Genomic DNA, 16,238 nt, shown 5'->3' with positions numbered 1-16,238 from the left:
AACCTAACTTGGATATTTGGCCTGATCCAAAGCCCACTGATGTCAATAAGAGTCTTTGCCGGCAATTATTTTCCACGTGTCGTGTATTTAGAAGTTTAAAAGATTAAAGAGACACTAGTTTTTTTTTTTTTTCAAAATAATTCTTTTGACATTAAAAAATACTTGAAAGTGGTATTTCTTCCACTAGTTTTGCCCTTTCCCATTTGGTCAATTTAAATATTTCTGTATGTTTCTTTTGTCTGAGTATCAGTAGTTTTATAAATACATTATACCATATACGAATCTAAACACCTACCTTGTGCTGTTGCCAGGATCATGATTTCAAACACTAAAAAGATGGAAATGAAAACACTAAAGTTCTTGTAGTCATTTTAAATTAAACATGTTCCACAATCTGTCCATGTTATACTCATATAACAACATCCAATAATATACCAAGGTACAAATTTAAAAGAGACTAGAAGATACCATTGCTGTGAAGACATGACCTCTTTTCCCCTGACTTCAGGGTTGAAAATTTATTGCGCAAAAGCCTTGAGGTTTACTTTCATATTTTAATTTTCCTAGTTTAAAAATAAAAGAATGTTAAAATCTTTTAAGAACTAGATACACCTCTTGTTATTTTGCAAGCTGAACAGTTGCAGAGTTACCAGCTTTGCATGGTGTAAGTTCTGCTCTGCTGGAGGTTTATGGTGTTCCAAAAGGAAAGAAACTCTGGGTCAGAATTTTTGGCCTGGTACATATCATCCGTGCCACTTTGGAAGGAGAATGGAATGGAATGCTAGATCTCCCTCTTCTGACCATGCAGGAAATTCACAACCAGACTGATCGACCCCTGAGTAGTGAGAGAGGATGTAAGAAACCTCTCTGGCCTAGTTGCAATCTTTGCATGGTGTTAAGGGTAAAATTCTGACTTAATTGAAGTCAGTGGTAAAACTTTCATTGGCTTCGGTGGGGCCAGGATTTCGTGCAAGTCCTCTTCTAACTAGTGCCATAAGAGCGCACTCTAGGGTGGGGAGGAAATGTTTACCTCAAGACAAAGATTGAGGGCAGTCCTGAGCTAAAACTAAGAACCCACAGACTTCTTTTTTCTGGGAAAATTTGAACATAGTTATCTGTTCACCTTCATTTTGTGTCTTTTGATTGACGTATGTACTGACTGTTGTATTGTCTTGTGAAATTACCACAAAACAGAGTTTGAAAAAGAAATACACGCCTAAGGAGACCCCGTTACAGGGTAATGGCAAAACTAAGTAATGTAAGAGACATGACCTTGGGGGAGAGGGAAAAAATCTTTAATAGAACTGTCATAAATAGATAGCTAAGGGTTAATGTTTCTTTTACCTGTAAAGGGTTAACAAAGGGAACCAAACACCTGACCAGAGGACCAATCAGGAAACTGGATTTTTCAAAGTCAGGGAGGGAATTTTTGGGTTGAGTCTTTTGTCTGTCTCTCAGCTATGAGAAGTTCTTTCTATCTTTCTAATCTTCTGTTTCCAAATTGTAAGTATAGGAGAAACAATATAGGCTTTTATGTTGTTTTGGTTATATTTACATGTGTGTAGCTTGCTGGAATGTTTCAAATTAGATATCTTTGAATCAGACTGTTTATTCATATTTTTCTTATAAGCAATAGCCCTTGTATTGTCATCTTGATACAGAGAATATTTTGATGTCTTTTTTCTTTCTTTCTTTTTATATAAGTTTTCTTTTAAGACTTGTTTGAGTTTTTCTCTTTGGGGTAGGCTAAGAATGAAGGGAGGGGAATTCTCTTTGTGTTGATCTACGGAGGATAGGCTCTGCACACCAGGGATTGGTGGGAGGGGAAGAGAGAGAATCATTTCTGTTTTCCTCGTATTTGGGGTTTGTTCTTTTGTGGATATAGAGGAGACATCCTTCTTGGTATTGTGATGTAAAGAGATTGCATCAGTACTCTCAGGTTAGCCAGAGAGGAAAGTCTGGGTGGGAGAGAGAGGGAAGGGAAGTGGGTTATTTCCCTTGCCGGTAAGACTCAGAGCTTCTGGGTCTTGGGTCCCTCCAGGGAAAGTTTGGGGACCAGAGCGAGGCAGGCGCTGTAATTCCTGTCTGGTGGCAGCGAGATAAGATCCAAGCTGGTAATTAAGCTTGGAGGGTCATGCTAGGCACCCAGATTTCTGGACGCTAAGGTCCAGATTTGGGAGGTAGGCTTATGATAAGAACATGTTGAAATATTTTTAAGGTTGAGGATTTAAACCTATTAAAAGCACAATTCTTGAACTAAGACTGGCTTAGCATGTTTATCTGAGTCCCCTTGTATTCTGGCATTGCAGTTCTTCAGCAAATGGTTCTACGCTACAGGGCAATGCTGGATATTAGTGAAATAATAAGTATCTATTTTGATTTTGAAAGTAGTAGAAAAAGGTGCCTATTCAAAGCTCTGAATTATGAAAATGAAATTAAATTAAGTAGCTGCTTCCTCCTCCAACAACCAGCAGAACTGAACTCCCTCCCAAATATAAATCTCCCATCCCCCATGAAGATCTAACCTTCATCAAACCAGTTTGCATGAAAAAAAGTCGTACTTGTGATAAGCACTTCATGGACATATCTTTACATTGTGTTGATGCATTGCAAGGTTAAAGATGAGGTATGTGTTCTCATAAGATGATTTGACTTGAAATAATTTTCTGTTCAATAGGTGATTAAGGAAAGTGGCCCTCCACACATGAAGAGCTTTGTTACTCGAGTTTCGGTAGGAGAGTTTTCTGCAGAAGGTGAAGGAAACAGTAAGAAACTTTCAAAGAAGCGCGCTGCAATGGCTGTCTTACAAGAACTCAAAAAACTTCCGCCTCTTCCTGTGATTGAAAAGCCAAAACTTTACTTTAAAAAACGGCCTAAAACAATATTAAAGGTAAGTGTTTGTATATGTCATAACAAGCAATCTCTTAGGAAATCATAGACTTATTAATATTTAACGATAGAAAAGACCTATGAGCTCAAATAGTCCATTGTGCTGCCACTTCCTTGTTCATGTCATTACATAGTTATTTGTATAACTTGAATTTTAAATTTCCCAAGTATGTTGGGATTTTCATTTGTCATATTTCATCTGTGACAAGAAAGAATGCTTTTCTATAAATGTATCAAATGTATTTGCCGAAAAGATGATGTCCACTTACAGTCTGAAGATGTACCACTATAGTCAATGGGAGTTCTTCCGTTGATGTCAGTGGGGCAAGATTCATAAATTCAAAGGCCAGAAGGGACTATTGTGATCATCTAGCCTGACTTCCTGTATAGAATAGATCTCCTCTCTCAGAACCCATGTTGCTGTGTATTGAGGAGTATCTCCTAACAATAGACAGAAAAACAATTATCTGCTTCACTCTCAGATCTCTCAGTAAAGCCCCTACATGGTGATAAAAAGTTCTTCATAATAAGACAGCGTTGCAAGGACTGGTTCTTATTAAGAAAATTAGTCTGTCTAGTCACCTGTTTAAATATTTTCATTTTATAAAAAAAGATGTTTCTCATTTTTTCATGTTTATTTTTAAAGCTTTATTTAAATATTCACTATAGGGCGTTACAGTATTTGTAGATAATCCATGTGTTCATTTGCTCAGTCGTTGATGGTGCAGTGTGATTCAAGGTGATCGCTGTTGATCTGGTACATGTGAAGTGTCTTTATTCCTTAACAGCTGATATCTTTATTGTCAAAATATTGCAGTACCCAAATAATTGTGCACTAGGAGCCCAGATGTTGTCATAGTAATATTGTTGTCTCTTGTGTACAGAAAGAACAAGTTGCAGCTCTAGGAATGCCTTCCTCTTTGTAAGTTAGATGTAAGACGTTGGTTCACATTTTAGCTATATCACCCATTTCAACTCAAGTTTCAGGTTAGGAATAGATTTATCTAGCACTGATACAGGTATATCTTCCTGTCTGTACCATATGGTATATTAATATAGGTTTCTCTGAGCAAATAATATAGTGCTATAACTCCAGTAAGCAAAGTGTGGATTCCTTGGAGGCCACTATCCCAGTTACCACTAATATCCAAGAGAACACATTCAGTCAAATGTTTATTGTAATAGGACAGCAGTTCTCTCAGCAAGTCTTTTAATCAATTATTGTTGCTACTTAGGTATCCTGTTTCATTAGTCATTATTTTGTCTTATTTTTGCCCACATAGTTTTATGTTTAAGATTTTTTTTTATTAAGGTGTCAAGTGCTGAGACAAAGCAGTCTCAGCTTAGCTCTTAATACATTCATAATGTTTACAAGCAAACATGAATAACACCATTTGGGTGTGAGGAAAGGCCACGTAGTCTCCGACCACAGCACTGGTCCTAAGATAGTGCAGCAGTCTGTCAATGACTAAGAAGCCTGGTTCCAGTTGATTTTAGCAGCCTAAGAATATTCTATACATTCTTCTATCTTGCTATCCTGAAAAATCTCTTAAACTACTGTAAGGTCAAATATTTACTTCGTGCACTTGGAAGAGGGAATCTGTTGTCAATGCTCTCAGCTTGAAGGAGACTCAGTCACTATTCCTGGGTACAGATTCAATCAATTTGATTGGCTGATCAAAGATAGCACCTTGGAAAGAGTCCAAAGTTCTGTTCACATCACCATCAAGTGGATCTCTTTATACGCTTTGCAGAAAAACTATTTACTTACTTACTGCATGTGCCTACATCTAGGTTAGAAGTGATTTGATAACACTCTTCAGGTCTCAAAATCCCATAAAAGATAGACCAGTTCCAACCTTTAGTGGTCAAACCCATGAAGGGCTTGTTGAATTTGAACTATTCCTCCATTACAATCTTCCCTGTGTCATAAGATATTAATAGGCTTCTGACTACACTGACTAAGCTTCCTTTAGAGCCTCTAGATTCTTGTGAGCTCAAGTTTCCTAAATGGAGTGTTTATTCCTGGTGGCAGTAGATTTATTGCTGCTTCTAGGATTCATGAGCTTCAGTCTACAGTGACTGGTCCTGTTTTGTGCACTCATCCTAAATTCCTTCTGAACATGGGGCCAGCTAGAGTGACCAGCTTTGCATCTGATCTAACAAAGGCTGCCACGTGATGTTCTCTACATACATTTATGAAACATTACTGATTAGCCTTAGCAGCATATAAATACTCAGCTTAGCCTATCAGCGCTTCAGTCCAGAAAGAGACTTTGTCAGTGGCCTAAATTCATTTTATTTTTTAAGATACCATTGTGGGGTGAAGCAGTTAAACCTGATTCTCCATTGAGTAATTATTTACACCAGTGTAAAGTGAGTGCAAAATTATGTTCTGATTTGTAGCCTTTTATATCCATTTTGCACTGTATAAATGACTACCCTGGGTGCAGGACAATGGAGAATCAAGCCCTTTATGTCCAGAGTACTTCCCTGCTATTACATGTAGAAACAAGCCCTGAAGATTGAAGAGATATAGCATCATAAGTGCTGTCTTCAGAGAACTATTACGTGCAAATAATTTCTTTTCAGAATATTGTTTTTTGGGATTAAATGACGCATGCTTGCCTCTGGTAACTTAAAAAAAAAAATCTCTTCAGCTAATATTTCTGAGGTTAGTGAGGGTGGAAAAAATGCACTTTTCCTAGTTTAAAGAATTCTGTCCATAATTCCTTGGTTTGATTTAGATAGCGCTACAGCACAAATGTCTGAAATTTGAATTCTGGTTTGGACATAACAAGTAAAAAATCCCACAGGCCTAATACTACAGGAATTATGGGAACAGCCACCTTACTAGAGCTTTGTAAGGTATGCAAGCTGAATAAGCAAATAACTTTAGAGAGCGCAGCTGAACTTGGGAGCTGCGCAAGCCACATATTACAACTGCTTTTACATTTTTTTCTCTTTTCATTTTTCTTAAAATTGAAAGCTGGGATTTTCAAAGGAGTCTAAGGCCTGGTCTACACTAGAAAATTTGGTCAGTTTAACTATGTCTGTCAGGGGTGTGAAAAATCTACATCCCTGGGTGGTATAATTAGGCCAGCCTAAGTCCCCACGTAGACAGCACTAGGTTGATGAAAGATTTCTTCTACCAACCTAGCTATAGCCTCTCTGGGAGGTGGATTACCTATGCTGATGAGAGGAATCCTTCCCGTTGGCATAGGTAGTGTGCATAGTGAAGCGCTACAGCACCAGTGCTGCTCTAGTGTTTTAAGTGTAGACAATTCCTAAGTTAGTTAGGCTTGGTCTACACTAGAAAGTTATAGTGACATAACTAAGTCAGTCAGGGGTGTGAAAAAAACACACCTCTGATCGATGTAGTTATGTCGACATAACCCCCAGTATAGAATCAGCTAACTCAGTGGAAGAGTGCTTCATCAACATAGCTAACGGTATTCGAGAAGGTGATGTCACTGACAGAAAGCTCTTTCTGTATTTACACTGCAGGGCTAGACCAGCATAGCAATGCCAACATAGTTTCTGTAATGTAGACATACTCAGACACCCAGTCCCTGTTGAAATTCAGTAGGAGCTAGGAGCCTAATTTCTTTGGGGTCCTTGGAAAATCATTGCCGAAAAATATTAAATGCAAAAACCTAGCATTTATGCAACATTAGGGCTGCAAAGTCAAGCTTCTAAAAGCCAGAAAATTCAAAGAATTAAGGTGTGTCTGGCACTAGTGCTCCCATTTTGACAGGTCCTGCCCAGCTATACTCTGAATAGGGTTAGAGGACATGATTATAAAAAAGTATAAGCCTCTTCTATGCTTTTGCTTCCACCATTGCTATCCCTGATGGAGTTGGTAACATATATGAACCTGATGCTAGGCAGGATTTTCAGTGTGGTCAAACCAATCTTAATATTAAGAATTTCCTAATTTTTGAGTACCTGAACGTACACCCTTAGTATAATAAGGCAATCTGCCTCTTTAATAGGCTGAGGGCAGGAGGGACAGGGAACAGCTGATCCCACCCCAGAGAGAAGCCCAGCAGACAGGTGCTGGGATCAGTTGACACAGCTGATCAGTATCTTGTGATTGGCCCACACTGTCAGCTGAAATATAAAGGAGGGCTCAGCCATGAAGGTGGGTGGGAAAAAGGTAGGAGAGAAGATATTCTCTGACAAAGAGAGCAGGAGGCGGCAGGCGGAGCACTCTCCCTCAGCAGCACTGGAAAGGTCCCTACCTGGTAGCTGCCAGAGGCCCCCAGTCTAAATCTATAACTAGACTGTTGTTAGTGTTCCTTTTTTTGTCTTTGTCTTGCTTTGTTTGGGAAGACAATAAACGGAGCCCCGAAGAAAGGAACAGAAACCTAATCTGGGTGTGGCTGTCTGTCTATCCCGAGCTAGTGACGAGGGGTACCAGCCTACACTTAACGACTACATTTAATTTACCTGTTTCTTTTATTTAAATATGTGTAGGCAAGAAATGTATCAAAATCACATTCTTGCCCTCTTGATATTTGACAAGCTGATTCCCAATTTTAGCACCAATATTGGGAATCTATTTTTTACAATTGCACTTGTGCTTTATTTAACACACTCTCCATTTTGCCTCTGTCTGGCTCACTGCACACACAGCTGTCATGGAAACTGCCCTTGTGCATGACATTGCCCTAATTCTTTCACCTACAGATTCCCAAGCAACTCTAGCTATACCATGGAAGATTCACTGCACAGCTCTCCTGATACACGCGCGCTCTCTCTCTGTTCCTTTCTAGTTGCCGGCCTTCCCTTTATGTACCTTACCTTTTGTTTATTCTTACTTGAGACGTTCAGGTGTTGGCACGATAGTGTGTATTTATACATATAATCCAGTTTAAATTCTTCTTCTCTATTCTGGCACATGCACCAACTTTTTGTGTCTTAATATTTGCCCCGCACATCATGTCAGTGCATGTGCTCACGCGCATGCGCGCGCTCACACTGTGACACAGTTGTTTTTGGTAGCTGTCCGCTTTAAATAAGCGTTTTTGTTACATATAGTTACTTAGTAAGTGGATTCAGAGGCTAGACTAGAGCATTTAAACTCCAGTGTTTCAATCTCAGCTCATTATGCAACCTTGGACAAGTCCATCTCTCTGTCTCTTCATTTACCCCACTGAATGAAGAGTACATGAACACCAACAATAACACTTAACATAGGCGCTTGTGAGGATTAACGTCATTAGATGGATTGCTCTAAAAGCAAAGCATTGTTTTAACTTTCAAAGCTTGCTTTTTTTTTTGTCATTTTTAGCATCACTAAATAAAAATATTGGTAGCGTGAAATCCTAGGAGATGTGGGAGGCTTATACTGCCGCTAACCTGTTGTAGTTCCTGAGTGAGGAATGCCAAAGAGCTGTGCAAGGGCACTCTGCAGCCTCCAGTGCACCATGAGCAAAGCTTCATAGTGGTATGCTAGGTGAGAGGGGAGAGAAGACATGGAAGCAGGGGCCTGGTCAATGAGTCTATCCTGCAGATCCTCTGATCTATAAAAGCAGATGTGGGGATTGGTAGCCTATAGCTCCTAGACAAACCCATTTTCTACAGTTGTGGACAGGCAACCGATGCACACGACTTGCTACAGTTTCAGCCTAATGATTCTGGTCTTGAGTCCCATGATCAAGTGATAATGCAGTTTGTTCATTTGGGCATGCTCTCTTATCTAGTATATCACTCTGAGAGGATGGCATAGAAAAAATCTTATTCAAAGAACATGCAGTGTAATTGTCGTACTAGCATGTGCTGAAATAACTCGGGTTTTTTAAATCTTATTTTAGACTGGTCCAGAATATGGTCAAGGAATGAACCCCATTAGCCGCTTGGCTCAAATCCAGCAGGCCAAAAAGGAGAAGGAGCCAGAGTATATTCTTCTTTCAGAGAGAGGGATGCCTCGTCGCCGAGAGTTTGTTATGCAGGTATGGTTGGATGTTGTGTTAGGAAAGATTCCTTTTTTCTGTTATGACCAAGCACAAGAAGAGCAATGGTGGAATATAAAGCTGATCCCATCTATCATTGTTTAGCTCTTTACATATCATACAGTTAAGCAGCGGGAGTACAAAATTTGCTGCTAGCCATTTTTTAAAAAGGGCTGTTTGACCTTTTCCTTTCTGTAGATGGAACAAATCCAATTAGATGTATAATCCCTTTCTAAAGTGATAGCTATTTTCCCTCTGGTGTTTTTGCTGCTTTTTAAGTAAAAAGAACAGGAGTACTTGTGGCACCTTAGAGATTAATAAATTTATTTGAGTATAAGCTTTCGTGGGCTACAGCCCACTTCTTCGGATGCAAGAATGGAACATATAGCGAGGAGAGTCATGACCTCTGTATGTGTATATATATCTCCTCACTATATGTTCCATTCTGTGCATCCGAAGAAGTGGACTGTAGCCCACGAAAGCTTATGCTCAAATAAATTTGTTAGTCTCTAAGGTGCCATAAGGACTCCTGTTCTTTTTGCGGATACAGACTAACACGGCTGCTACTCTGAAACCTTTTTTTTTTAGTGTTGTTCTTATTTCACCTATTTGTTTTATTCCTTATTTTACTGTCTGTTCATGATTTACTTTATTGTTTTTGTTTTTTCTTTTTCTATATTATCCTGACAAAAGCTTTGTGATGACTGATGGATGAATTTAGAAAGATCAGAGACTGTAATACAAATAAGTATCCACAGCAGTCAAGGGCTGGGGAGAGTGCTTCTCCCCACTGGGGCAGCTCCAGAGAGAGGCACCTCTTCCCGCCTGCGTGACCCTTGATAGCCTAGGTCACGCAGCTTAGAGGGAACTTAGGGCGTAACCCATTAAACTTATGTTTTCACTGAACTTAAAAGCTTACTTTCATGTTTTCCCATCTTGCCCCACTTTCTCCTTTTGCTCTAGAATTGCATCGTTACCCTCAAAATTTAGTGGCCTTATTTGCAAAGTGTTCAATACTATAATGAACTCTCTTTAAACTAAAATGTTACTTTTTCCCTTCAGTTTCCTTATTTGAGAGTTTCCATTAGGTCCTTAGAACTGTGGTTTCTATTTTTTTTCACATTGTGTAAGTCTCAGTCTGATATGGTTCTGTGTACAGTCAGAAAGGGTGCTATGAACTACAGATCAGTGTTTGAGAACAATTGCACCTTGAATTTGGACTTGCTTTGTAGGCAACCTCCGTACTTTAATAGTGAAATATTTGGCTTTGAGGGAGAAAAAAACTTTACACTAGACTGTGTGATTCCTTTACCTAAGAAGACTCTTGTGAAAGGGGGAGTTAAAGTAATTCTGTAGCCCAGCTGCCTTTTTATGGGTGTTCATAAACAGTGTAGCCTAAACAGGGACTTTTGGCTTTGCTTTATAATGCTTTCACACTAAAATGATTCTGCTTTTTTTTCTCCCACCAGACGTTACAGTGGATTCATTAGTGCATGCAAAAAACTTATCTAAATAAAAAGTCTTTTGTATAAACTACTTAAACAATGTTTTCATTTCATTTAATTGAATGTGGAAGTAAAATATCCAGAGATAATATGTTCATTTTTATCTGTCTCACAAAGAGCAAGTTTAGATGTGATGAAATGGATCCAATTACTTGTCCTGAACATTACATAAACAGAAGAAAACCTCTGATGACATTAGTTGGTGTTCTGTTCCCAAAGTTAATTTAGGAAAGCTCGCTCTTTGTAGTCAGACCTTTAATCCTTGATAGAGGTTATAATAATAGCCAAACTAGTTTTACAGGTCTGAGAAATAGCAACACATTGATTTATTGTGCACTGTGCGATAAATTATCATTTTGTCTCGCCTCATTAAGGTTCTTCAATTTTATTACATACGAGCTCATTGCAATTTGGTTAGTTTCTAATCATGACTGCAAAGTTAACTGTTACGTCAAGCTCCAGATTTCTGTTTTCCATAATTTTGGACCTTTTTGCTTAATTATACCTTCTTTAGTTTGCAGAGCATATTTAGAGCATTTTCTTGTTTCTGTATGTACAGTAGATATTTAAAACCAAAACAGGATAATTTAAACATTTTTGTAAACAAAGATTTATTTGATAAACAAGTACACGGAAAACATATGGATCTTAATTAACAAGATTTTTTATTTCTTTTTCAAAAGCTGATATTTTAGAATTTAAAAAACAATAATTTTTGAGACATTTGACCTGTGAAATTTTTGTATGGATTGTTTAATGAAGTAGATTATTACTTCCTAACCGTTGTATATACTTTTGCAACCGTACACCATTTTTGAAACAGGATCTGGCAAATAAAATTACTGAGTGCACCAAATAAAATATAGGTATTGAAGAATTGTGAATGACCTGAGAGTGAATAGAGGACATTTGAGGGACAATAGTCATAAACTAAGAGCATGCAGCTTGCACAGTTTATGAATGGCAGCAGAGCCCAAAGACTAAATTACAGTGTTATATTCTCTTTGTGGACATCTGTTGTTTGTAATATGTCATTTTTATTTTGAAGTTTTAACTGCCTTTCCTATGTGGGGCTTCTTGGTTGGCAGGAAATCTTTTATGTTGTACAGACCACGCTTCCAATGAGAACTCAACTTTTCAGAAAATGTGTTGATGGAAGATCATCCAAGGGCACAGGCATAACTGTTGAAGGGGAAGGAGAGGGTCGTGCCCTGTCCAAATCTCCCCTCCCACCCCACTCCATGATTTTCATTCCAATATTGTTTGCCCTATAGCTAGGAAGATAAAGATGAAAAGCGTTCTTCCTCTTCCCCCAAAACATGCAATGATCTTTCTGTTAATGTCCATTTAATTTCCCCTGGACCAAGCCATTCTCACTGGGAACTTACACTGGCATAATGATGTCTCTCAGGGGTGAGAAAAATCCACACCTTGGAGAGACATCGCTGTGCCAGCCCAACCACTCATATAGACATTGCTAGGTCAACATAAGTAATATCTACATTGAAGCATTACACATAAAGTCATGGAGGATAGGTCCATCACTGGCTATGAGCCAAGATGGTCAGGGATGCAGCGCCATGCTCTGGATGTCCCTAGCCTCTGACTGCCGAAGCTGGGAGTGGACAACGGGATGGATCACTCTATGATTGCCTGTTCTGTTCATTCCCTCTGAAGCACTTGGCACTGGCCACTGTCGGACAACAGGATTCTGGGCTAGATGGGCCATTGGTCTGACACAGTAGGGCCATTCTTTTGAGATACCCATATTTCCACTTTGCTCTGGCTCCTGATGATGCTGATTAAGTTCTGGAGGGTTGCTGTGGCCAGTACATCCTGCAGAGGAGGAGGAAACTCAGAAGCTATATCACTTCCTTCTCCTGGGGGGAGGCAGGAGAGAGAGCAAGAGCTGGGGGCAGGGACATCAAGGGATGCAGAGAATAGGGCCAGGGGTACACAGAGCACAAGGGAAGACACAGAAGGGCACAGGCCTGGGGCGCGGAGAACACAGTGCAATACACATAACATTCACAGGCACAGTCATGTACAGACACTCACGCTTTTATGGTATGAGTGATGGGCATGGTGTTTCTGGGATGAGAGGCTTTCAGAAAGAATAGAACCAAGCTTGTCTATGGAACCAGCTGCTTGTCCCTTCCCCTCAGATTTTGGTAAAGTAATTTAGTCCAATAGCCCCCTCTCAACGTTTTTTTTTGGTTGCACCTGTGTCCAAGGGGCTGATGCAACTGACTGTACATCAACAAGGTTGTTGCAGTGTGATGCTAGACTGTCACAAATTTATCAGTGATTGTGAGCAATGTTTTTGTTTAATTTTAAAAGGTCAAAATAGGCAATGAAATTACTACTGGAACGGGCCCCAACAAGAAAATAGCTAAAAGAAATGCAGCAGAGGCGATGTTGTTACAGCTTGGTTATAAAGCCTCCACTCCTCTTCAAGATCAACCAGAAAAGGTGAGAATTGATCATTATGTGGCTCTAAATCCAGTTCCATAAGATGCTGAGCTCTTGCAACTCATCACTTTGCAGGAACTGGTGCAGCCTCATTAAAGCCAATTGAGTTGTGTGGCTGGTCATATTCTTCCTTTAGCTGCAGCTGCGTAACTTCATTGGATGGTAACTGCAACCCCTTCTCTGCAAGTGTAATTGAGGACAGAATATATATGTACATGTGCATGAATTTCATATTACCAAAATGCTCCTCCTTCCTTTTCTTCCTTTGTGTGTCCCTGTTAGGATATTTCTTCCTCTTTGGGGTTCCAAATCTTGAATAGATCATTAACTTTCATGTATGAAATAGTTTCGATTTTTTGGCTCATTTACTCCAAACAGAAGCTACATTACAGAACCATCTAATAGTTAGGGTGAACAGCTAGCTTGACTCAAGTCCTGTACTTTATAATGGTGTATCACATTCTTGTGGTTGCCTCAGCATACACTCAAGGCAAGTATCTATTTATGCCAACTTACATTTCAACATGAATTTAAAAGCATGCTGGTGGGGGTTTTTTTGTTTTATTTTGTTTTTTGCTCAAGGGCAACCTAGTTGTTGGACAAGAAAATGTGGTTGTGCCAATTTTGTTTGGAGCCAGAAAGAGCCACTCAGGAAAGAGATCTTGGAGTCATTGCGGATAGTTCTCTGAAAACATCCACTCAATGTGCAGCGGCAGTCAAAAAAGTGAACAGAATGTTGGGAATCATTAAGAAAGGGATAGATGATAAGACAGAAAATATCATATTGCTTCTATAAATCCATGGTACACCCACACCTTGAATACTGCTTGCAGATGTGGTCGCCCCATCTCAAAAAAGATATATTGTAATTGGAAAAGGTTCAGAAAAGGGCAACAAAAATGATTAGGGGTATGGAATGGCTGCCATTTGAGGAACAATTAATAAGACTGGGACTTTTCAGCTTGGAAAAGAGATGACTAAGGGGGGATATGATAGAGGTCTATAAAATCAGGACTGTGTGGAGAAAATAAATAAGGAAGTGTTATTTACTCCTCATAACACACAAACTAGGGGTCACTAAATGAAATTAATAGACAGCAGGTTTAAAACAAACAAAATTAAGTATTTTTTTCACACAATGTAGTCAACCTGTGGAACTTCTTGCCAGAGAATGTTATGCAGGCCAAGACTATAACAGGGTTCAAAAAATAACTAGATAAGTTCAGGGAGGATAGGTCCATCACTGGCTATTAGCCAGGATGAGCAGGGATGGTGTCCCTAGCCACTGTTTGCCAGAAGCTGGGAATGGGCGACAAGATGGATCACTGGATGATTACATCCTCTGTTCATTCCCTCTGGGGCACCTGGCATTGACCACTGTCAGAAGACAGAATATTGGGCTAGATCAGAGGTTCCCAAACTTGGTTCGCGGCTTGTTCAGGGTAAGCCCCTGGTGGGCTGCAAGACGCTTTGCTTACCTGAGCGTCCGCAGGTACGGCTGCTTGCAGGTACAGCTGCTCGCAGCTCCCAATGGCCGCGGTTCGCTGTTCCCAGCTAATGTGAGCTGCGGGAAGCATTCTTATAGATTATTTCTTAAAAGGAAATTGTATTGAAAGCATGTTGTAAGTTCCTGTCTCAGTGATATGCTACTTAGGAGAACTAGAGAAGGAATTTACCTAAATTTTGGGATGAGCAGAAAAATAATAATTTCTGCTGGTCAACGTGTTTATAGGAAGTAAACTGAGGCATGAGACTAATATTCATTTTCAGCCTCATGTTATGTGCACCACCAATTCATTTAATCCACCTAGATATTTTAATTGCAGTTCAAAAGCCTACCCAGTGAACAATAAGTTGTTATGTTTCACTTGTCCAGACAAGGATTTTAGTTATTACAAAGAGTTGGAGAATAGGATTTGTTTTACTGAGGCTAAATTATCATCTGCTACGAACTGAGTACAGAGCTCCCTGCTATTAAGCAATTTATTTCATTAATTTTCTTTAAAAAATGCTTTTTGTTCATATCTGACCAAATTTTCTGATGCGATAATTTATACTATAATTAAAAAAATGTATCCGCAAACATGTAATTGTGCACATGAATTGGGTAATTGCATGCTCAAGTACTGGTTTTCCCATCTGCCTATTTCCACAGGTGCAAATTAAGTGGTGGTATTTCAGAATTTAATCCTTAAGGTTTTTATATGGAGTGTGACTTTCATTCAGAGGGATATGTTTAATATTAAGAGTGTCGCTTTAAAAAGAGAGCTGATTTTCTCAAAAGAACGGATTTGGAGGTTTTGATGATTATAAATAGAATCTCCTCTGGAGATGTGCAGGTCCACAAGAAATAAGAAATTTTTTTGTACTTTAAGGAGTCATGTCCATTGATACTGTCATTCAGAAGTAAAAATCTGGAAAGAAGTACCCTTGTAAAATCATTTAAATGCAAATATTGTTCCTTTCTTTAATTATATGTAGTATGACATCACTATTTAAAGGGACCCTTTCAATAAGGTAATTTTATTTCAAAACCCTAAAAAGGCTATGAAGACTGCTGGTGGCTGCTTGTCCCTTTCCCTTGCACAGGAGGTGCCCTAGGCTCAGTGCCCCTCCCCCTTTAGCACTCTTTTTGCTACATAGCTAACCCAGACATGCATACGTATGCACTGTTGGCTTCCTTAGCTGAGTAATGTGAGTTGAGCAAAAATCCTCACCGTGCATGCCCAGTATGCAGTTTTTAAAGCCTCATAACTCACTCAAATCAAAACAAGGGTTCTGGTGAAAACTGGAACTTCTCCACAATGAAGGGTATTTCTCAGCCAATTCCAGTGTTTTAACTCCCTGCCATTTTGGCTGAAGTACTGTAAAAAAATAAAAAGGTCAAGCATGTTTTTAATAATGGGAGTGTGTGTGGGTGTATTTTAATCATCTTGTCAACTGTCTGGCCTATTTTTGCTCAAATTTTCTCAGAAGAATTCACCATCAGGTAGAGATAAGGCCTGGAATTCAGCCCAAAGGATGATCATTTTGGAAGGCTTGCAAAAGTGAAAAAAAGGTGGTTAGAATGGAAACCATTATGCAATCTTAACTAGGAATGGACACTTTGCTATACTATAATTATTAGCTCTTTGCTTGCAGGTTAATGCTTTCTGTTTGAAAAACAGGTTTACTATGTACTCTGCAGAGGCAGATGTCTTGAGATTAGCAGGAAAAAAAAAGATAAGAAATACAATATTCTACTTTTGTTCTGGACATGAGGAAATATGACACTGCATATATAAGCTGAAGATGTAAACTACATTCTTTTTACATCACAGATTTTATAAAATGGGAGTATTTAATATAATAGAACACATTACCTTATGTCCCCACACAGTAAGGGCGTAGGGGGAGAAGAAAATATCTGCTTATG

General features: G+C 39.1%; 1 protein-coding gene across 9 annotated transcripts in view; it reads left to right on the top strand.

Moving 5' to 3' along the window:
* Window positions 1–16,238, top strand: part of STAU2 (staufen double-stranded RNA binding protein 2) — a 234,245-nt gene that overhangs the window by 83,821 nt on the left and 134,186 nt on the right. For all 9 annotated transcript variants that reach the window (XM_032784756.2, XM_032784753.2, XM_032784754.2 and 6 more), the window contains 3 exons: window positions 2,678–2,890; window positions 8,709–8,846; window positions 12,692–12,823. In XM_032784756.2, coding sequence (XP_032640647.1) covers window positions 2,678–2,890; window positions 8,709–8,846; window positions 12,692–12,823 — 483 coding nt within the window. The remainder of the gene's footprint in view (window positions 1–2,677; window positions 2,891–8,708; window positions 8,847–12,691; window positions 12,824–16,238) is intronic.

This window comes from Chelonoidis abingdonii, chromosome 2 (genome assembly GCF_003597395.2).
Source record: "Chelonoidis abingdonii isolate Lonesome George chromosome 2, CheloAbing_2.0, whole genome shotgun sequence".
NCBI lineage: Eukaryota > Metazoa > Chordata > Testudines > Testudinidae > Chelonoidis > Chelonoidis abingdonii.
Note: the sequence above shows the minus strand (reverse complement) of the source record. Positions and strands in the feature narration are given on the sequence as shown.